This window comes from Ahaetulla prasina, chromosome 3 (genome assembly GCF_028640845.1).
Source record: "Ahaetulla prasina isolate Xishuangbanna chromosome 3, ASM2864084v1, whole genome shotgun sequence".
Lineage (NCBI taxonomy): Eukaryota > Metazoa > Chordata > Lepidosauria > Squamata > Colubridae > Ahaetulla > Ahaetulla prasina.
Genome location: NC_080541.1, coordinates 120,931,028 through 120,953,695, shown reverse-complemented (window position 1 = coordinate 120,953,695; position 22,668 = coordinate 120,931,028). Strand labels below are relative to the sequence as shown.

Genomic DNA, 22,668 nt, shown 5'->3' with positions numbered 1-22,668 from the left:
AGCTGAAGAGCCAGCGCTGTCCGAAGACGTCTCCGTGGTCATGTGGCCAGCATGACTCAACGCCAAAGGCGCATGGAACACTGTTACCTTCCCACCAAAGGTGGTCCCTATTTTTTCTACTTGCATTTTTACGTGCTTTCGAAACTGCTAGGTTGGCAGAAGCTGGGACAAGTAACAGGACCTCACCCCGTTACACAGCAGCACTAGGGATTCGAACCACCGAGCTGCTGACCTTTCAATCGACAAGCTCAACGTCCTAGCCCCTGAGCCTTCGCGTCCCTCTTGATCATGATTACAGTGGACTATATTAACCTAAATTGTTAACCAAGCATTTGTAAAAGAACCAAAGTAAGTGACATTATTACTATCCAAATACTAAAAATTCAGTAATAGTGTTACACTTAATAAGAAATAAGAATCAATACAGGAATTCCAAGATACCTTCATAACAGATAAAATCTTACACAAACTACATTTTAAGGTCTGTATTCGATACACTTTAAATGATGCAGTGACTAGTACTGTATTATCAAGAAGCTGGAAAACAAAATCTAATAATATGTAGAGGAGAGAGAATCTGTTGATAAAATCCACAATTTTTTATGCTTGCCCTAGAAGCCCCTAAAGTCAGAGGTTTTATTTATAGAAAAAAAAAATGACAATGTCTTTTAAATCAAGTTATACAAGACAGCTTGGAATCAGTGGCTTGAATTTTAAAACAATGCAAGCTATGGCTATCCAAAATTAAGAATGGAGCAGCAAATAAAACATATGCTTACTATTAAACTTTTCAAGAAAAAGTATAAAAACAAAGCTTCAGAATATATTCAAGAAGAGATATTGAAGGGATGGTGCCAAAAAAAATGCACACATTTGGGATCTTTGGCTAAATGTCCTGTTCCTGTTGGCCTATGAACTGAACATTCCAGGTGTGGGGCAAACAAGATTAGGCAGGTTCATACAGGTGAACAATCCTTCATACAACTCAGACTCCAGGTTCTCCTTGACTTACAACCAAAATTGAGTCCAAAATTTCTATTGCTAAGCAAGGCAGTTAAGTTTTGCCCCATTGTACAACATTTTTGCCACAGTTGTTAAATGAATCACTGTAATTGTTAAGCGGTCGTTAAGTGAATATGATTTTCCCCATTGACTATGCTTTTCAAGAAGAGGCGTGGCCAGCGCCAGATGGTGTACCCTGGGACTCTGGGATGAATGCCGAAATTCCTGCCGTTCTGGGGGTTCTTAATGAACCATAGCTGTCCTGGAGGGACAGCGAAGAAAGAAGGCACTGGCTGGTGCGAACAGGGAAGTTGCAAATTCCCTGCAGCACCGGCATTCAGCCTTCGACCCAACGACAGGGAAGGCAGCCATTAGAAGCTGCCAAAGTCGGGGACAGCGACACAAAAAGATTGTGCAGGAGGCAAGATCAGAACAGAGTATTGTTACCGGGTGAGCATTTGGCTTACTTGCAGGTAAGAAGAAAAAACTTTTAAAGCTCAAAAACTCTCCGATTTGAAGTTAGGGAATAATTGACATGCGGAAACTTGGAGTGAGAGGAAGCAAACAACAAAGAGGATTCACAAGACAAAAGCCGTAAAAGACACAACATTTCATCTGGATTTAAAAGTGGTTTTGGAAGAAAATGTAGATGTTGGAAGGAAAAGACGACTGAGAGGAAACATCTTTCGCTAACGAAAGGATTTAATAGAGGATTTATGAATGACATTTTCTTGCTGGAAAAGAAAAAGAAGGCAACATTGTATTGTTTTGTCTAGAGGCAGGAGGAATATTGGAACACTGAGGAGTACTTGTTTGAACAGCTGTGGTAAAGATCAAGATTTAAACTGAAACCTGGACGACCTAGGGGGAAAAAAAACATTTGAACTGGCTTCCATTTGGAAATAGAAAAAAAAAAGGGGGGGGGAAAGAGAGACAATATTTTGGACTTGAATTTGGACTATATGTAAGTTAAGATAAATAAATCTAAAAAGTTTTTCTCCTCATATCGAAAACATGGAGAATTGGAAGGAATTATGGGAGATGCTTCAAATGGTGCAAGAGTCTTTTAATGGGAACAAACAAGCAAAATTATGGCTTAAAAATAAAAAAAGAAATGATGAAAGAATTATGAGAAAACAAGAACAAAAATGTATAATTTCAACAAATAATGTTGAAAAAGAAATGAGTGAGGCTAATATAGATGATCATATTGGGATTGATAATGAAAAAATAAAAATGGAGAGAGGGAAAGATATTTTAAAAAAGAAAGGGAAAAAAGAAAAAAAGAAAAGATTGAGGGGGAAAATTAAAAGAGTGAAAAAAATAGATGATTACACTGGGATTAGCAGTGACAGAATAAAGAGAAGAGGAGGAAATAGAGAAAAATTGAGGGGGGAAATTAAAAGAGTCAGAGAAAGGTGGAAAAGAGGATGCAAGAAAGGGAGAAAGAAGAAGATGAAAGAATGGGAGAAAGGGAGAAAAATATCAAGAGATGAGATCTGGGAGAGACTGAAAGAAAATGGTTAAAAGAAGGAGAAAAATGAATAGTCGAAAAGAAACTAAAATAGTGGTAGAAACTTCCTTTTTTTTTCTTTCTGAAAAAATTGAAATTAGAAGAAATATATAGATTACTGTAAAAAGGTAGTAAAAAAAAGGTTGAAATGAATGAAGAAAATTAAAAAAAGAGAGGAGGAGGAGAAGTAAATTAAATGTGGAACATATAATGGGATATATGTTTTCTTTTTCTGTTTGTGTCTGAGAATACATGGAATGAGAGAGAATTAAAGTTGACTGTAAAGAAATAAGTTTTAAATATATAAAAGAATGGAAAATCCAGCAGATAAAATGTGAAAGATAGCATGGTTTATAAGTGAAAAAGATTGAAATTAAGATGTAAAATGGAATAAAATTGAAATGTTAGTAAATGATGTACACTATTGGAAGAAAATAGTAAGTATTGAATTGAGAAAAACATTAAGAAAATATGACTTAGAAAGTTGCATTAATTGATTGTATGATACAAATGGAACAAGATGAAGACAATGTTAATAATTAAAATATAGGAGGGGAGGTTTGAGAAATATGCATAATAAATGAGAAAATCAGGGTTGTCTGGACACCAGAAATATTGAAAATAAATGCAGCAATGGAGAGAGATAAGAAGAAGGAGAGAGATGGAAGGGGAGAAGGAGGGAGAGAGAAATAAGAAAAGGAAGAGGAGAGGAGGAAAGGTAGGGGAAATAAGAGTAAGAGAGAAGGTTAGATAGGGAGGAAGTAGGGTGGAGGGGGAGAAAGGAAGGGGAAGTAGAGAAGGAGTAGGAGAGGAGAGAAGAAAGGAGGGAGGAAGAAAGGAGGGAGGGAAAGAAGCGAAAGGAGAAGAAAGGACTGCTGTGAAAAGGGAAAGATGATATGGAAGAAAGACAACTCTGAATATATTTGAATATATAAGGATAAAAATTGAAACAAATTGAACAAATTGAAACAAATTGAAAAAAAAGAATTAAAGGGAATGAATACGAATAAAAATGGAGAAATTAGAACTTGAGGGCAAAAGAAGATGCGACTTAATAAAATGAGCTAGGAAATATTAGGAAATGAATAAAAACTATGAAAAAAGAATATTTTGGCAAAAAATGCAAGTAAAATATATTTGAATATATTGAATTGTATAAGATATGATATGGCCAATACTCTGTTCATGAATTGTGTATGTGTGGAGGGGGGGAACTAAAAAAATCAATAAAAAGTTGTTTTTTTAAAAAAAAAAAGACTATGCTTTTTAGAAGCTGTCTGGGAAGGTTATAAATGATGATCCTATGACACTGGGATACAAATACATGCCAGTTGCCAAGTGGCTGAATTGTGATCACATGGCCATGAGGATGCTGCAACAGTCTAAGTGTGAAAACCAGTCATAAGTCACTTTTTTCAATGCCATTATAACTTCAAATGGTCACTAAACAAATGGTTGTAGGTCAAGGACTACCTGTATATGGTTTAGAGCACTTTAGATATACTTGTGGCTAAGCCGAGAATTTTTAGTGCCAAAATATATCCCCAAAAATGTGTCCAGTTTATCTAAAAATGGGCTTCTCCACAAGTCTATATGATAGTTTTGTCCCCTCAGCTTTTTATCTATGTATCTTTCTGTATAAGCAGAGCCTTGAATTTTTAACTAAAATACTTTAAAAAATATGTCATCTGCAGATAAGCTAATTGTGAAATTAAAACCTATGAAAACAATGAGTCATCTTATTGGGGGGTAGCACATTTTTCACAGTATCTCTATTAAAAATTCAAAGGTTGGCTAATCCATGTGAGTATATACTTATATGGGAGTATATACAGTAAGCACTTTCAATTGGGATCATTAACAAGTCAGCAACAGAAATGATAAAACACTGATGCAAAATTCACTCACCCTCCAGTTTTTAAATTATGCTTTTGTGGAAATATTATTTTGGAAAGGCATTGAGATGATAAACATTACAAAGCACTATTAATGACGGATGGTAGCTGTTATTACCTTTCAATGGCCAATTCTTTGTTGGAAATCTGCTCTATAGTGATGACAACCTTCTTCTCAAGGCCTTGCTTTAGTTTGAAGTAAAATTTCTCTCTATCCTTTGGTACTGGACTAAAGAAAAAAAACATTCTATCAAAATCTGTTCAACAGCAAACTCTAATAAAAATTCTAATAAAAATAAGATCATCTACTCATTAAAATCAAAGAACTTCAAAAAGGCACAATTTAAAATGTTTTTACAAATTGTAGGCAGCTCACTATTAAAAAGACTGTCTATTCCAACATTGCCCCTGGTTTCTAAAATCTTAAAAGTTTGGGAATATAATCTATTTTCTAAACTATGATAAACTTCTTTACTATCTATCAATTCTTGGATTCTGTTGTTAATATGTTCATTTTGAATTCCTTAGAGGATGATTATGAAGCAATCTGAACAAATAGACAAAATTAATTTACTTTCATAGGTTTAAATTACTTAGGTTGTTTTCCCTCCATGTTGTCATTTTTGTTCATTTACCTGAAATTCCCTTTACCATCATCTTCTTTGACCTCTAAAGAAACAGTGAACATGAATATATCACTGTCAGGACTTGAAACAATAGCATCCTTCACATTATCTGATGCCTGTTTGGAGGAACGTTTGAATGCTGTTGAAAAACTATACAAAATTCGGCTAACCTAAAAATAAACAGAGAATGAGAGAAGTGCATAAAAGATAATTTAGGGAGAATAGAGAAAGTTTAACAAAACCAATAATTTATAATGCAAAAGCAAAATGTACAATACTTATATGTAAAATGTAATTATTTTACATTTTACATATTATTTTACATATTATTTTCAGAGAAAAAACTAGTTTGCAAATTTACAATTTGCTGTTCTTTAATAAGTCTTCTGGTACTTGAACTTAAAAGAACAACAAAATGTATTTTATCAAATATAAGATGCAAAGCACAGCATCTTAATAATCAATAAACTATATCTGTCAGCAAAAAAACCTGTTATCATAAACATTCTTGAATAGTTTAACTTCTGAATGAAAATTGCTTCATTGCTTGCCCAAAGCTTTTTCTGAGGAAAATGAAAGATTTAAAGCAAGCTTCTGCTTTCATCTGCTGCCTAATGAAATGGATGGATGGAACGGAGATACAAAAGGGAATAGAGGAATAGAGGTGGCTGGGTTCATGTGATGATTGTGGGAGGGGGTAGCACCATCTGCCTTACAGAAAGCCTTTCTGAAGACGCCATCTTTGGACCCAACAGTGTTGGATAACTTTCATCCAGTCTCCAATCTTCCCTTTATAGGGAAGATTGTTAAGAAAGTTCTTGGCGTTCAACTGTAGAGGACCTTGGATGAAGAGGATAATCAGACTGGGTTACAGTATTAAGATGGCATTGGTTCTGTTTGTGGGTGATCTTTAAAGAACTTAAGACAGTAGTGGTACAACCAGCTTAGTCTTCTTGGATCTTTCAGTAGCTTTTGACACCATTGGAAGTGGGAGGCACTGTTTTATAGTGATTTTCCTCTTTCCCCTGTGGTCAGTTCTACTTAAAGTTGGGGAAGAGGGGGGGGTGTCTAACTCTAGACCCTTGCAATGTGAGTGCCTCAGGGGTTAGGTCTCTCACCACTTCTCTTTAACATCTGCATAAAAACACTGTGTGAAGTTATTTGATAGTGTCAGATGCATTATCATCAGTACTCTGATGATACATAGTTATGCATTTCCACTCCTGGCCAGACAGGTGATACGGTTTCAATGCTGACCCAGAACTGCAGGTTGTGAGGGTCTGGATGGGAAGAACTAGAGATATGTACATTAGTTTACATAATTGACAGTATTGAAAAGTAGGAGAAAGTAGAGAAAGAAATATATAATACTATAACAAAACAAATAATGATGCAGACAATAATATGTAGTCGGGCATCCTATCTGCCCCTGAAAACAGCACTCTTCTCCCAGTCCCTCTTTAGTTCACATTATTGTGTTGCGGGAACAATCCCACCTACTAGTTACAATGGGTATGTTTTGGAAAGCAAGCAGCATCCACAGAGCACAGATAAACACAGCATCTGTGTTTATTATCCACAGAGAGATAAACAAGAACTACTTTCTGAATAGATCTCAAAGTAAAATCGTAGAAACTCTAGCAAAATAGAGTGGCTTTGGGGGTTTGGTTCTACTGAATCTGCTGGTATCTTTGACTCTCAACAGGGTAACACTTCCCCCAAACAAACTGAGTGCAACTTAGGTCTTTTGGGGGTTGTTACGCCTGCTTAAGGAGGAGGTGATTGCTCGGCTAGGAGGGGGCGCACATGTGCAGATATCCATCTCCTGTGCACATTCCTGGACCAGCAAGTCTTGCTCATGGTCACTCACAGTTGAATTATTGTAATACAGTATATCTGAGGCTGCCTTTGAAAACCACCTGAAAATTACAATTGGTCCATAATGCAGCAGCACACATGCTCCCCCACCCCCCATTTACCAAAATTCATTGATATTACACGAGCTGCACTGGCTCCCAGCTTCTTTCTAGGTGCAAAATATGATGTTAGCTATCATCTTTAAAGCCCTATATGGCTTTAGGTCAAGTTATTTGCAGGATTGTCTCTCTCTCTCAGGCATCTGCCCATAGCACCAGGTCAGAAAAGATGGATGTGCTTGTTAGGTCAAGTCCCACCAGGCCCAAGGTTGATTCAGCCTTCCATCCTTTATAAGGTAGGTAAAATGAGGACCCAGATTGTTGGGGGCAATAAGTTGACTTTGTATATAAATATACAAATAGGATGAAGACTATTGCTAACATAGTGTAAGCCGCCCTGAGTCTTCGGAGAAGGGCGGGATATAAATGAAAATTTAAAAAAAAATTCCCTCAAAGGTTACAATCTAGTGGGGCATAGGAAGTGTGCCTGGCAACAGCGACAGTGCCTTATTTGTAGCAATGCCGGTTGTGTAAGAACACCCTTTTCCTGGATTCTGGCATGCCCTCATCCTTTTAGAGTTCTTTTCCCCCAAGAGTTGAAACAGGACAAGATTGGAGTTCAGGGATTTTATTGGTGGATTTATTGAAAAGTGTTGGTTGAGATGCTGGATTTTGATTTACTCTTTTTTGGTTTTCATTATGGTTGTGAGCTGCCCAGAGTTATATTACGTAAGAGAGGCGGTCATATAAGTGTTTTTTTTTAAAGCTTTGCTCACATTCTGCATGGAGATGCAACAATTTAGTGAATCAGAGATTTCTCATCCATAACCTATTATTTCAACAGAGCTTTCTGAAACAATAATACTTATGCTTTCTACTTACTGCCTCTTTAATTTCACAAGAGAAGACATGAATTTGAAACTCCTCAGTGCCAGAGTAACTCTCAGTAAATGCAAAGCAATCACATTCCAAAGTCCCATTTTGCCCACGGACACAGAACAACACTTTGTAGATTGGGAAAGAAGCAATTTCTGTGCTGTTGGACTGATCTATTATTCTAAATGAAATGAAGAAAATTGAAAAATCTTTGTAATTCTGTGAGAAATAATAATTTATTTGCTATTTTTGATATCTGTATCAACTCTGGAAAATGTTTAAAGTGTCCACAAAAAGGTATTTGCAATTTAAATATTTACATGTTAAATTTCACAATACTTTAATATGTTAGGTTTTCAATCACAAGACAATATGCTGTTGTTCAATTTTGTCACTTAAATTCTAAATAGATTTTAGTTCAATAGAGTTCACATTTATTATATGTAGGAATACTTAACAGTATCTGAATATTCACAATTTAATCACAACTGCTTTCTTTGACATGCATTTCAGCATTAAGTACATTTTCACAGCATACTTTTTTAACTTTTCTTTTCTTTTATGCTTCAACTAACTGTTAAAACTACAGGTTGTTTGGATACAACCAAGGATAAATTTTTAAATATATAATTAAATAATTATAATCTGTGAAATCACAAGATGTCATAACTATTATATTGACTGATGAGATACTAGAGTATATAAACAACACAACCAAAATCTCCATTAATTTTCCTGAAAATGTATATTTGAAGGCAAGATATTAACTTTCACCATAATTGTTTTAGACTAGAATATATATATTATATTATGCCTGATACCAGTAGAGACAGAGGTAGACATGAAGAAAAAGAAAAAATACAGAAAAGAAAGAAAAAGAAAAGGAAAAAATAGAAATGTAATTCCTTTTCTTCAATTTTTGACACCATAGTTCCTCACGAGATTTATCAGGGAGATCATATAGAACCATCCTCCAGCATATATGTGGTGTTCTTGTTTAGTCGCTGGCAGTACATGAACGGAAAGAAAACTTTCACTGGATGAGGCCAAAAGCCTCATCTAATCCAGCACTGCATGTCACATTCAGAATTTATAAGCATAGCGAAAAGAGAACTAGCTCTCATGGTAGCAACTAATAACTAACATATATAACAGAGACTATAATTGAATAGGTGACATAATGTCATCAAGTCCCCTGTTGTTGATAACCCTGGTGGCTCAACGGACTAAGTCTGTCTGTTATTAACACAGCTGCTTGCAATTACTGCAAGTTCAAGTCCCACCAGGCCCAAGGTTGACTCAGCCTTCCATCCTTTATAAGGTAGGTAAAATGAGGACCCAGATTGTTGGGGGCAATAAAAGTTGACTTTGTATATAATATACAAATGGATGAAGACTATTACTTAACACATTGTAAGCCGCCCTGAGTCTTCGGAGAAGGGCGGGATATAAATTCAAATAAAAAATTAAATTAAATTAAAAAAAACCTCTCCTTTGTAGTTTTGTCCAATTTTGTCCAGTTTCAAATCCATCAAGTGATTTCACAGTAAAACAAATATCCATAGAAAGGTGGATATTTATCTATCCACACATATTATTTTCATATATCCTATCTTAAATTTCACTATAGTTCTTAATCTAGTAAAAATGCAAAGAGCTCCTTGCTTAGATCATAAACTTCAAACCAAATCTGAAAAAAGCTCTGCTCCAAAAACACCCCACTTGAACATATAAAGCTGCTACAAGTGCTTGGAACTAAGGCACCTGCTTTCCTAAGCAGCTATCTGCTATCAGCTATACACTGCAAACATCCAGACAACATTTGAGGAACTTGAAAGAAAGATTGAAATTAGATATGATCTTCAAAACACAAAACAATAGATTCTATAGAGCAACTTGAAGCTCCTACAGGAAGAAGCAGGAATCCATTCCTATTCTGTTCTTAAACTTATTTGGATAACTTGCTCAATAGATACTCAATAGAAACATCCAGCTCACCTAACAGAACCATCTGGAATATTTGGAACATAAAGAGTTACAGGAGATGGAGAATGATTTGAATTTTTCAAAGATGCCATGGCACACAAGGCCTCTGCTTCACTGCGGGGAGCAGAAACTTTCATACATCCGAGGTATAACAATTTGTTGAATAATACACTATCCTCTTCTGAAGGTACAGTGAAAGAATGAGATGTTTGCGATGAAGATTCTGAAACAAACACAGTTCAACAATTAGCCAATATTCATTCATATTGACAGAATCATAACCACAACCATGTCCTTGGGCCGCCTCTGAAATCTGTTGCAAGATTATAAATGATTATTGTTATAGCAATATTCCTAAACTACAAATGTATAATGACCACAAAAGAGTCTTATAACAAGACTGCGGCACCCCCACATTCATTTGCCCTTACGGCCAACTGCAGGGATCCTGCAGCAGCACCACCCACCTATCTTCCCTCCTACCCTCCCTCCAGGGTCTCTGCAAACATTTATTTATTTATTTATTTATTTATTTATTTATTTATTTTATTAGATTTTTATACCGCCCTTCTCCCGAAGGACTCAGGGCGGTGTACAGCCAAATTATAAAACAATACAATATACAAATTAAAACAAAAACTTAAAACAAGCATATTTCATAAATGGCCGAAATTTAAAACAATCAATTTAAAACCCTTAAAATTCATAAATAACCCCGATTAAAATTATTTAGTAAACTTTTAAGCCAGTCCTGCTTGAATAAAATAAATGCGTTTTCAGCTCACGGCGAAAGGTCCGAAGGTCAGGCAATTGGCGCAAACCAGGGGGAAGTTCGTTCCAAAGAGTTCCCTCCCTGAACAGCTTCCTGCTAACTTTAGGCCTGATTCCCATGCCACCAAGCCCCACACACTCCTCCTCACTTACCTTTTGAAGAGCTCTGAAACTTTCTATAGCACTGGAACAACTCACTTTGTGCTCAGGCCCACAGGGCACAATTTTGGAAGCAGCTGTTATGTATCCAGGGGCCGAATTGCATTGTAGCTGTAAATATCGCTGCCACTTCTGGATTTGCACTATATGGTTATGCAATTAAGTGATCTATTCCAGCACCCTGGAAGGCCTCAGAGCTCTTCAAAAGGAGAGGAGTAGGAGGTTTGACCTGATAGAATGGGAATCAAACCTAAGGCTTGAGAGGACTCAGTGGCAGTTGGAAAAGGTATATGGGGAACCAAGGGGCAGGAATCGGAGAATCAGTCTCTTTGGGAATGGGGACCTTTGGGAAGACCCGGGCAGGCTGACCTAGGCCTATGCTAGTCTTCCAAGAATCTCCCCCATCCCTAGGCAGCCCATGCTCCATTGAGTGACCTATACGTTCATTTAATTATCATATTGGAGAGAGCAGGGATGGGGAGAATCATCAAGTGACATGCTGTACTTAATGGCTGTCACAAAACGCAAACATAATGGATAGGCCCCATTACAGTCATATCTCAAGAACTATCTGAAATTTTAAAGGTACTGACAACTATCTGCAAATATGTTTCAAGCAGCTTCTCTCGAATATTTTTCCTTCTAAAAACATGAAAATGAATGTTAAAATAAATGCAAAATTCAGCAAAATAAACAAATGTAAAACTCAGCAATCATTATACGAATAAGAACATGCATTATGAATGTTTTTATCTTTTCCTAAACATCTCCTTCAGTATTTACACAATTTACAAAGTATTTCTGCTATTACAGGTAGTCCTCAACTTACGACCACAATTGAGCCCAAAATTTATGTTGTTAAGTGAGAAATTTGTTAAGTGAGTTTTGCCCATTTTAGAGTTCTGCCCATTTCTTAGATTTGTTAAGTGAATCACTGCGGTTGTTAAATTAGTTAATATAGTTGTTAAGTGAATAAGGTTTCCCCATTGAATTTGCTTGTCAGAAGGTCGCAAAAGGTGATCACATGACCCTGGAACATTGCAACCGTCAATTGCCAAGGATCTGAATTTTTTTCATGTGACCATGGGAATGCTGCAATAGTGATAAGTGTGAAAAATGGTTATAAGTAACTTTTTTCAGTGCTGTTGTAATGTTGAACCGTCATTAAACTGTTGTAAATCAAAGACTACCTTTACTTAGAGTCATCTTCAAATGGGATCGGCAGTACACAAATTTAATAAACAAACAGACAAACCTGCGATGGGAGAATCAAGTGGAATATGCATAGGGCTTTGGTTCACAGAAACCTCTTCAAAAGATTGTTGGCAATTGCCACTCAAATCCACAAAATCAGAAATATTTTCTTGCGGGCCTTTGTCAAAATCTTTCAGTACCTTTTCCATGGTTTGTGTTATTTGTTGTTCTTCATCTGGAAACTTCTAGAAGAAAAAATAGAGGAAAAATATTTATTAGTAAAGATAAAGATTCCCCTGGCACATATGTGCTAGTCATTCCCGACTCTAGGGGACTCATCTCCATTTCAAAGCCAAAGAGCCAGCGCTGTCCAAAAATGTTCCATGGTCATGTGGCCAGCATGACTAAATGCCAAAGACACATGGAACGCTGTTACCTTTCCACCAAAGGTGGTCCCTATTTTTCTACTTGTATTTTTTATGTGCTTTCGAACTGCTAGGTTGGCAGAAGCTGGGACAAGTAATGGGAACTCACCCCGTTACGCAGCACTAGAGATTTGAACCGCTGAACTGCCAACCTTTCGATGGACAAGCTCAGCATCTTAGCCACTGAGCCACCGCGTCCTTCATCATTTATCAGTACAGTATTACAATTCCACAAGCAACAATATGTCTTAAACTTCATTAAATACCTTTGTATCTCTTTTTCACATAATCAAGCTATTTCCAAATAATCAATTCCTGAAAACAGATACTATTAATTAAGTTTGCATATTATTTGGTGAACTCACAATTTAGTAAATATGACACTTTAGAACTTTTTATTTACAATTTTAAATATATAGTTGTTCTTTCAAGCAGCAGCTTTAAAAACATCCAGAAAGTAATTGATCTAAGCAACAACCAAAAAAAACACCTCTGTCTTCAGCTAGGACCTAGACAAAAGCTGGGGAGGCGTGTGTAGGCGTGTCCTCGCAGCTTTGATAGTCTCAGTCCTATTGGCTAGCAGATGAGGACAACCCATTCCTGGATGCTGCCTCCACTACTAATGGAGAACTAATCACTCAGGGAACAATGGAGTCTGGATTCTGTCAACAAATTCCATAGGAGAATGTCAAGGTATTTGTGAGATGAAGCTTAAATAAATGTGAATAAGGTAACATGAGCACTAACAAATAAATTTATAACCAAATGGCTGAAGCAAAAGACATTTCATTTTTTTGGAGTGTCCTGACCTTAGCCCAAATAAAATGTTCTGGCAAAACCGAAGTAAGCAATTCATACAAAACAGCTCAAAAATATCTTTTGTTTTTGTTTTTATTTGCATTTATATCCCACCCTTCTCCGAAGACTCAGGGCGGCTTACACTATGTCAAGCAATAGTCTTCATCCATTTGTATATTATATACAAAGTCAACTTATTGCCCCCAACAATCTGGGTCCTTTGAGAGGAATGCTTCAAAATCCTTCCAAACCAATGCGCAGGATTGATCAACAAATTCAGAAAACATTCAACTGAATTTACTGCTGCTGAAACAGGTACCAGCAGCTACCAAATCTAAAGCCTTGGGGAATTCCATCAGATGGTGGCTTTGGCTCAATATGTTCAATAAAGATTTATTTATTTATTTATTTAATTAATTAATTAATTAATTTATATACCGTCCTTCTCCCGAAGGACTCAGGGCGGTTTACAGCCAAGGTAAAAAGCACAGATCGGAAAGTTAAACATTTAAACATTTAAAAACTAATTAAATTAAAGGCTGAAGGAATTATAATAAAAACTATGTTAAAACCCCAATACTTCATTAACTTCATTAAGCCAGCCCTGCACGATGAAACAGAAAGGTCTTTAGCTTGTGGTGAAAGGTCCGGAGATCAGAAAGTTGATGTATTCTCGGAGGCAGTTCATTCATAGGGCAGGAGCCCCCACAGAGAAGGATCTCCCCCTGGGGGTCGCCAGTCTACATTGTTTGACCGACGGCACCCTGAGGAGACCCACTTTATGGGAGCGCACGGGTCGATGGGAGGCTATTGGTAGCAGCAGGCGGTCTCGTAGATAACCTGGTCCTATGCCATGGAGCGCTTTAAAGGTGATAACCAACACCTTGAATTGCACCCGGAAGACCACCGGAAGCCAGTGCAGCTCGCGCAGGATAGGTGTTACATGGGAGCCTCGTGTTGCTCCCATATTATGGCATGGTATATTGTTTTGAATGTGGTTTGCTCAATCTCTTTACCTCTTATAGGATTAAGATTAAAGTCAGATTATCGATAGTTCTAAAGGTATTAATAAACTCTTTTTATCACTGAATATTGATAATCTTTTACAAGTAGTCCTCAACGTAGATGCATAATTTGGACCAGAATTTCTGTTTCTAAGCAAGGGGTCACACATTAAGTGATTTTAAAACTATCATTTGCCATCATTTTAATACTATATTGAAAAATATTTTCACTATTCTATTTTGTTCTAATGTGATTTACTTATGTTAGCTCACATATGGGAATCAGGACTTGCAAAAGGATGTCATTTTTTAATTAGTTCCTGAGGATTACAAGAGCATAATTTATTTGTTTAATAGACAAGCTGAGAACCAAAGAAAGTGAAGGACGTCACAATATCACAACTAACTGACTTCTCTTTCTGATCTCCTCTCTTACTTCATTCCCCATTTATTCTTCTTCTGAGAACAGTCAGGGTCCAAAGAGAGATCTCACTTTTAAATTTACAGTTCCAAATTCTATTCTTAGACCAAATGGTTTTAGCTCCAAGGTGCCTAATAATGTCTCAGCAGACTGATCACTCACTATCACCTTGAGCACAAGTTAGTCAGCCAGTTAAAATAAAAAAACTGCTGAACTGAAAAATGGCTGCAACACTTGTATTTCCCTCTAAGCTATAAATACAAATTATTTCTGATTACTGTACTTAAAAAGAGAATTGTATTTAACTGGTAGGACAGAAATTTAATACAAATTGCTACCATCCAAAAACATACCAGAAGGGAGGCTCAAATAAATATAGAAAACATCTGATAGATAAGTGTTCCAATGAGGAGGTAGATATCTCTGTGTTTGTGTGGGTGGATGTGGAGGGGTGCGCACAATTGTACAACTTCAAGTCAGTACTGATTCCTGGCAACTGCTTGAATAAATCTCTACAGTTTTACTGGCAAGATTTCAGAAGTGGTTTGCTATGGTTTTCTTCCATAACTGTCCCAAGATTACACAGTTGGTTTCGGGATTAGATGGGACTAGAACTCATGGTCCCCCAGTTACTACAGTAGGAACATTGGTGTCTTAACTGGTTATACCAAATTGGCTTTCAAATTCTATTATTATGCATTATGCATTCACAATGATTCATTGACTATATAATGGTACAAAACCTTGCAAATTAAGTAGAATGTTTTTGGGAAAAGATACAAACTTATGCCATTTTAAAATACAATATTTATTTTTACAATTACTATTATTATTGAAACAATAAAATCTTATTTTACCGAAAATTGAGATGTCTGATAAAGTCTTTTAGTAATTTGACAGTACTTTATTGATAATTGATTTTTCATTAGGTGATTCTTAATTATATACGGTCAAGGATATGGCAGTTTGTTAAAATTGTACTTGAGTTGATTTATCTCTGTTAATTGGGTTTTCTTCTGTAATGGAGGAAGAAAACACTTGTTGCACCAGCTGAAGCTTCTAGCTGGTCTATAGAGGGAGCTCAACATAGAATGTATTGTAATAATCAAGAGGTAAAAATGCAGGGGTGATGCAGTAAAGCTTTATGATCCAGAGAAAGGCCACAGTTGGTAAAATAATTGTGCAATGTGCGGAAGACCAGGAGTTCTAGTCCCACCTTAACCATGAAAGCCAGCTGGATGACTTTGGGCCAGTCACTCTCTCCCAGCTCAATCCATCTGACAAGGTTGCTGTGGGGAAAGTAGGAGGAGGAAGGTGTGTTGGATGTTCAACACATTGCGTTATTTGTAAGAATAATAAAGGCAGGATGGAATACAAATAAAATGTTATCTGGTGCTTTGTTTTGTTTTGGTCTGTTCTGTTTTGAAGCAATCTCAGCCAACAGTATCTATGTTAGTTGGAATTACCCTTCTGATAATTGTTAGCCTTAGTAGTGATTAAAGGTTGAGTCTCTGCTGCTCAAGTTTTTAATTTTTCTGTCCTTCTTCCTCAGCCAAGATTGAATCCCATGCATTTCTATCTCATGTTTATGGATTCCAATCACAGGAGGCAACAAAGATTAGACACACATTCTTCTTGCGTTGATGTTTAATTTATCATACCAAACAGTCAAAGCAACAGCACAACTTTTCACTGCTTCCTGGCTCTCTTGATTACTTTCCAGAACTTCCCTTAAGAGTTCACTGTTTTTTTAAAGACAAGGATGTTGCTGCATCTTCTTCCAAGTGATTTGGAAAATTTCCCACATATCACAAAATATGGTGAGGATCCATTCCACCACCATTCCCACCATTATGCTTAACTATCTCAGACTCCCATGACACTGTGGGATGAGGAGGGAGATCACTCATTTCAAAATTGAGCTATTGGCATCCAGGCACTTATGTTGGTCATCCAGTTATATGCTTCATCCCAGCATTCTATACTTCCTCATCAGTGGTCTTCTCCCCCACCCCCACCCCATGGCATTACTCCTGAATCTTTTTCATAATACCAAATGTCACTACGGCATGTGGGAGAGAATCATCTTATAAAAACATGATATCTGCCATCATACTAATAACAAAAAGAGATGCAAACTGCTGCATTCTCTGCTACATCAAAGACTGATATCTTTTCTTTTTAAAGAGTAGAAAAATGAAATCAATAGATTTTCAAACAAAAATGTAACTTCATATGGTCACAATATTAAACACTCGCTACATATTTAGATATTGAATTTTAGAACATCGCCAGTGTTGTCTCAAACATGAACAATAAAGCATATTAATTATGCAAATTTAATTATCCTAATTAAATAAGCATAATTTAAAAGCTAGCCTAGATTCCTGCTGACTATATAGGCTAATCCCATCAATCTGATGTCTCCATTAATAAGTTATAGTCAAGAGTTGTGCAAATGTTGTACTTAAAATTATTCCTGTAAAGATGTTTGGAAGATAATCCATTGTAAGGAACATCTAGTGTTTTAAATATTCTGAATGTTTAGAATTTGGAATGCCTAAAGCTTCCTAAATACTTGAAGCAACATGCTTTATATTTGAAATAGTAGTTTCACAGACAGAACATTTCAAACCAAAATGTTTAGCATCCCATACTTGAAGATTTTTTCAAGAACATTCCATTAGCCTCTGATCTTAGCCATTCAACATATTCCTTTTTTCTCTATTCAACTTCATTAAACATTTTACTTATTTTTCTAAATCATCATCCATGCACATCAAATGAGTAGAATTTGTAACTTTGTATTTACTGATCACTATCTTAGGGGTTTCTCAGCCATTGGCTCCAGGACTGACTGATTGGCTTTTCTTGTAGTCCACAATACTATTAGGGAACAACTTTGAATTCATAATTTCATGATGGGCTATTTTTTCACTCTCTAAACGTTCATCTGTCATATATTACTGCTGGGAAGTCCATTAACAATACAATGTCCTTCCCTGATATTGCATTTAGCACCTCTTGCAATTTGCTAAATGATTTATCAATGTCTTATGGTAAACAGTGATGTTCACTAGCTGTAATGGCATGATCTTGTTATTTATTGAGATATAACAATTATAACAATTTCTTTCTGTGATCTCAGGCACAGATTGTAAACTGTGCAATTATCTGAACTGAAATGTCCCATTACACCCTAAACTCATTTATTCCTAAAATACGCAATTTCTTTTCTTTAACTTTCCATTCTGACAATTTCACATCATCTTTGGCCTGTCATATTTTCATACTTTGTGTTCCAACTGACCCTGTCCTTGTGAAGCAGAGGTTCCCAAATTGGTCTCTCTGTTCATATGTGTAAAGACATTCTATCAAGCTTCAGCTGGCAAGACAGAACTGGAGAAACACCTGGTAACTTATTTTTACTGTAGAAAATTGTAAGCCATAATGAAAGAATACTAGCAATTAGAGTTTCAACCACAAATCCTATTTATAGACAGAATTAAAACCCTTCAATGCCTTTTCTTGTGCCTTTCCTACATAATGAGCAATTTTATAGAAAATGAAGACTCTCTTTCTGCAAGATGAACAAAATGGAAAGTGTGTTGCTTTGTTATCATGTTGCTCTTTGTGAGAATTTTGACAAATTTGTTAGGCCAAAGATAGAAGCACCATATGAACTGTTGGTATTCACCACTAAAATAAGAAAACATCAGTTGAGTGGTACATGCAGCTTGCTGACAGTATAAGAAAAAGTACTCCATGCTTATTAAAGATTAGCTTTGTATCGTTTTCTTCTATTCTGACCAAATCTGAAAGCAAGCCATACCGCAATGTGTTTTGGGGGGGAATAAATATGCAAATTTATCTTCTGGTAAATTAGGTATGGCCTATGCTTTCTTTTGGGGATCCATAATTCACATTCTGTAAAGAAAGTAGGGGAGATTTTAAGTTTCCAGATCAGTCTGTTCCTTCAGATGTTCAGGATAAAATAATGCCTGCTAATTGGACAGTTTTACCTCCATTTTTCAACTCTAGGCCCACCACCCTACCCTTCTACAATCTTAATTCCTACTCCTACACCTTTTCTTTCCATCATGCATACTCTTCAATTCCTTTCCTCTCTTAATTCTATTCCTCAAATAACGTATATAGGAGAAATAATAGTATATTTTGAAAAGCTCATATAGTAGTTTCTATACAGTATAGCAAAGAACAGGACAATTTTATGCATGTTTTTCAACATAAATATTATATTCTGAAGTAGAAATTCATATAAATGTACTATTTTTCAATATCACTAATACTGGAATCATAGGAAAATAATAATCACATAAAAATTTAAGGCTAATAAAAAATGAAAAGCTGTAAGAATTTTTTCTTCCTAAGAAACAGAAAATAGTTCAGGAAAAATAATGGTAATTTTGCAATAGTTGAAGGTTGCTTTATCTGATTCTAGTCTATCTATGTTTACTCAGAATGTGTTTAGTTTAAAAGGTATAACACTCAGCAAAAAGTGTACAAGATTTAGACAACCACTTATACCATCATTTTTGAATTTCAATTTTCAGATCTTGATACTTTGTGCTCTTCGCCACTTCTTTATTTTCTATTCTACTGTCCCCTAGTGTTGTCACATAATTATTCATACTTTCTTCTTTACAATCAGTTATACCTGGTGTGTTATGAGCCAATACTTTATCAGTCTATATTCAGAAATACCACAATATTTTAAGCTGCTTATTGTCGGCTACTTTTTCAACTCTCTGTTCCCACCATTTTTTTATATTATTATTATGTGATATTTTTACAGATGTTCCAGTGAATCATTTTGGTGACTTTATTATGTCATTATTTATGTAACCAGTCTTCTTGTACAAGTTCAGTATATAAAACTATTTCTTTTGCTGCTTCTTCTTCTATCCTACCTTTTTATATCTAATTTAAGGCGGTGAACATACCTAATTACAAGTATTTCCTTCAAAAACATAAAATGTATCAGTGTTCAGGATTCTAGAGCATTCCCCTATGCTAAAATATCTCTAATATATAGACTCTCAACAATACAGAAGTGTTTGGTTTTAAAAAAATATTTAAGATCAATTCAGATATTATTTTCCCATTGAAACTGATCTGTTTTGTTGTTGCAATTTGTTGTGAATTATTAGAGAGTTAGAAATCAGTGAAGTAACAATATGAAATGTTTTTGAAGTAAGTTTTTTAGATCTTATGCAATATTTAAAAAAACGTAAATGAGGGGAGTGATTGCTATTACAAATGGCAAAGGTTACTCTAAGAAATAGGCTGTTACAGATTACAAACATCACAACACACACTGGACTTTAAACTATCACAGGACATGCTATGTCTTATTCTTGATCCATGTCACCAGTAATAAATTCTTATATATTATGAACTACAAACCTGCTACAAACCTGCTATTTTAAATCTTATTTATAAGTGTTGGTAGTGGTACATTTGCTTAAAGTTAACTTATTAAAAATTAACTTCAAACACTGAAAATATGCCCCACAACCTCAGTATGTACCAAATGAAGTTGAACATTTTTCGCAGAAGATAGAAATGTACATATATTACACTGAATGAACATTTGAGCCAGTCAGTTTAATGCTACCTATCCTCATATGGTTCTTCAAGGTCTTAAATGGAGTATTTTCAGGCCTATGACTAGAAATCGTTTACTAGAAATATCAAGGAAAAAGCATCAATCTTCCATTCGAAGCATAAATTCTAATGTTCAACTAGCACATTCAATTAAGGCTTTATTAGCATTTACAACCATTCCATTGCATTCCAATGCAAGATACTTTATTTATAGTGGGAAAACTGTTCCAGTAGATTTTCCAAATCATAACATACACAGATTTCCACCACAGTATAAATCCTATTTCTTTTCAACAGTTCAACAAAACTTTTAAATATAGCCTTCTACAACCTGGCAGCTCTAAATGTATTGGGAATGTAACTCCCCGAAATCCTAGTTAGACCAGAAAACTTGCTTCAATAAATGTTCTTCAGAATCAACTTATCAGGGCTATAGGTTTCTATTAAATTATTAGATTTTTGTATTTACACACACACTCAAGGCAATGAATGTACTTAATACTGTTGTGTAGTTTCCCCACCACAATCCTGTAAAGTGGATTGGACTGGCTCAGAGTCACTGGGCTTGCCTTCATGCCTAAGGGAAGCCTAATATTCGGTCTCCAGATTTCTAGGCCAGTCCCTTAATCACTACACCAAACTGGCTATCTGTTCATCATAAAAGTATCTACAGTATGAATACTTCTCTAGATTCATTTTCAGAATGCCTGCTTCTAATATATTTCTTAGGATTATTTTCATGCCATTTATATTTTATCACAATAAGAGACTATTGCTGAATTCACATATATGTTGGCTAATTATGATTTATTATATTGTGGAAACTGAGGCAATTAGGTTAATTCGATAAATTAATGTGTAGCCTTTGTAATGAGTCTTCATAAAAATCTTGACCAATTCTAAAGCCTGTTAATAAGATCTGCCTTTAAATGCAATTATACAAATATGGGTGACAACTGTTCATTAATATTTTAAAATATATTAATTCACAGAACTCAGTCCACTCTGAAATACTGGCAAAGTCCTGCTAAGTCCTCCCTGACTTTCCTATCATAATTTCAAGGCTAACATGCATGTAAATTTCAGTCAAAGCAAAATTAACTAGTCTTACGTATTGCATTTAGATCCAGTTTACGCTTGTTTATGTTCACTTCTCTGCTGTAAATGAAGTTTTACACAGTTCCACTAAGTATACCCAAGATTTGACAGAACTTTATTAAACTTTCATCTTTGGATCCTTACAACGAATTGCAAAATAATATCTAAAGAAAATCGATTTATTCTCTATCCCAACCATCTACTTTAAAAAAAACAAAAACCACTGCTTTTTGCATGGGGAAAAAGGCCTGAACCACATCCTTCCTCTCATCACGCATTTCCTATATCTCACTAGAGCACCACTCAACTTCACCTTAAGAAGGCGGCGATTCTGCCCCCCCCCAAAAAATAATGCCTCCCTTCTCACGGATCCCATCCATCGCGTTCTGGAGCGGACTCGCTAAGCCGCAAGAAAAGACGAGCATCACCGGCAGCCACGCTTCATCCTAGCCAAGTTCTTTCTTTTTGAAAAGATACGCGACGAGCTTAAAGCAGCCCCAAAAGTTCATTTCGGCAGCCCACGCACTTGGAGCTGCCTAAGGTCGCCACCCTTCAGCTTGTTCGGACAGCAATTACAAGGCCAAAGAGATTTCGGGACTGGGCTCCTCTGCGGCTGGACCTCTTTCTCGGAGGCGGACGTCAACTCTCCACGAAGTGTACCAATTTACTCTCACCCGCGCCTGTCCCGTGATCCCCCTAAAAAAAAAAAAAGGATCTGGAGCTGGGAGGAGAGGAAACCTAAATTCCGGACCTGGAGCCAAAATAAACTAAAAGCAATTGGATTCAGCTGCCCCAAAGGCGGGTGAATCCAATTAAAGGTGAAAGCTGCCCAGCGCGTCCAAGCTGAAGTCTACTCACTCATAACGCTCCTTTTCTCCTTTTCCCTCTTTAGCACATCACCTCCACTTCGCACGCCGGGCAAGACAGCGCCCCCGGCGGGAGAGGGAGCCTCGCCTCCGTCGCCCCTCACCCAGAGCTTGCTCCCTCGGGAGGGTGTCGCTGCTGCTGCTGCTGCTGCTGCTGTTGTCGTCGTGGAGGGAAAAGAGGAGGCGCGCCTCTTCCGTTCCTCTCTCCCGGCTGAAGGCGGCGGTGACGAGGGCGATTCCGCGGAGGGGGCGGAGGAGAACTGAACTGCGGAGCAAAGCCGGCAGGAGGAACCGCCCCAGCCTACATCACGGCAACCGCGCAGGCGCCTTAAGGCCGGTGCAAAGGCGCGCTCGACTATCCTGACTGACAGGGTGGAATCCAGCAACGAAGGGTGGAACGGTAGCATTTGGGACGACCTGCAGAATCGAGCCACGAAAGTTAACCAAGGAACGGGACCGCGGCTCCATGCCCCTTCCTCATTATGCTTCC

The 22,668-nt window shown here is 36.6% G+C and overlaps 1 protein-coding gene across 4 annotated transcripts in view; it reads right to left on the bottom strand.

The window, feature by feature from the left end:
* The window catches only part of RABGAP1L (RAB GTPase activating protein 1 like), a 188,049-nt gene extending 165,650 nt beyond the window's left edge, over positions 1–22,399 (bottom strand). Inside the window, exons 1-6 of one of the 4 annotated variants that reach the window (XR_009154646.1) lie at positions 22,171–22,399; positions 12,000–12,183; positions 9,827–10,037; positions 7,835–8,009; positions 5,046–5,206; positions 4,529–4,639 (exon numbers count right to left, since the gene is read on the bottom strand). Coding sequence is in view for 3 of the 4 variants with exons in the window: in XM_058178630.1 (XP_058034613.1) it covers positions 4,529–4,639; positions 5,046–5,206; positions 7,835–8,009; positions 9,827–10,037; positions 12,000–12,147 (806 nt within the window). In the remaining variant the exon portion in view is untranslated. Of the gene's footprint in view, positions 1–4,528; positions 4,640–5,045; positions 5,207–7,834; positions 8,010–9,826; positions 10,038–11,999; positions 12,184–21,838; positions 21,967–22,170 lie in introns of those variants that run through there. The other 3 variants (XM_058178630.1, XM_058178632.1, XM_058178631.1) reach the window with 3 other exon arrangements.
* Positions 22,400–22,668: the final 269 nt, after the last annotated feature.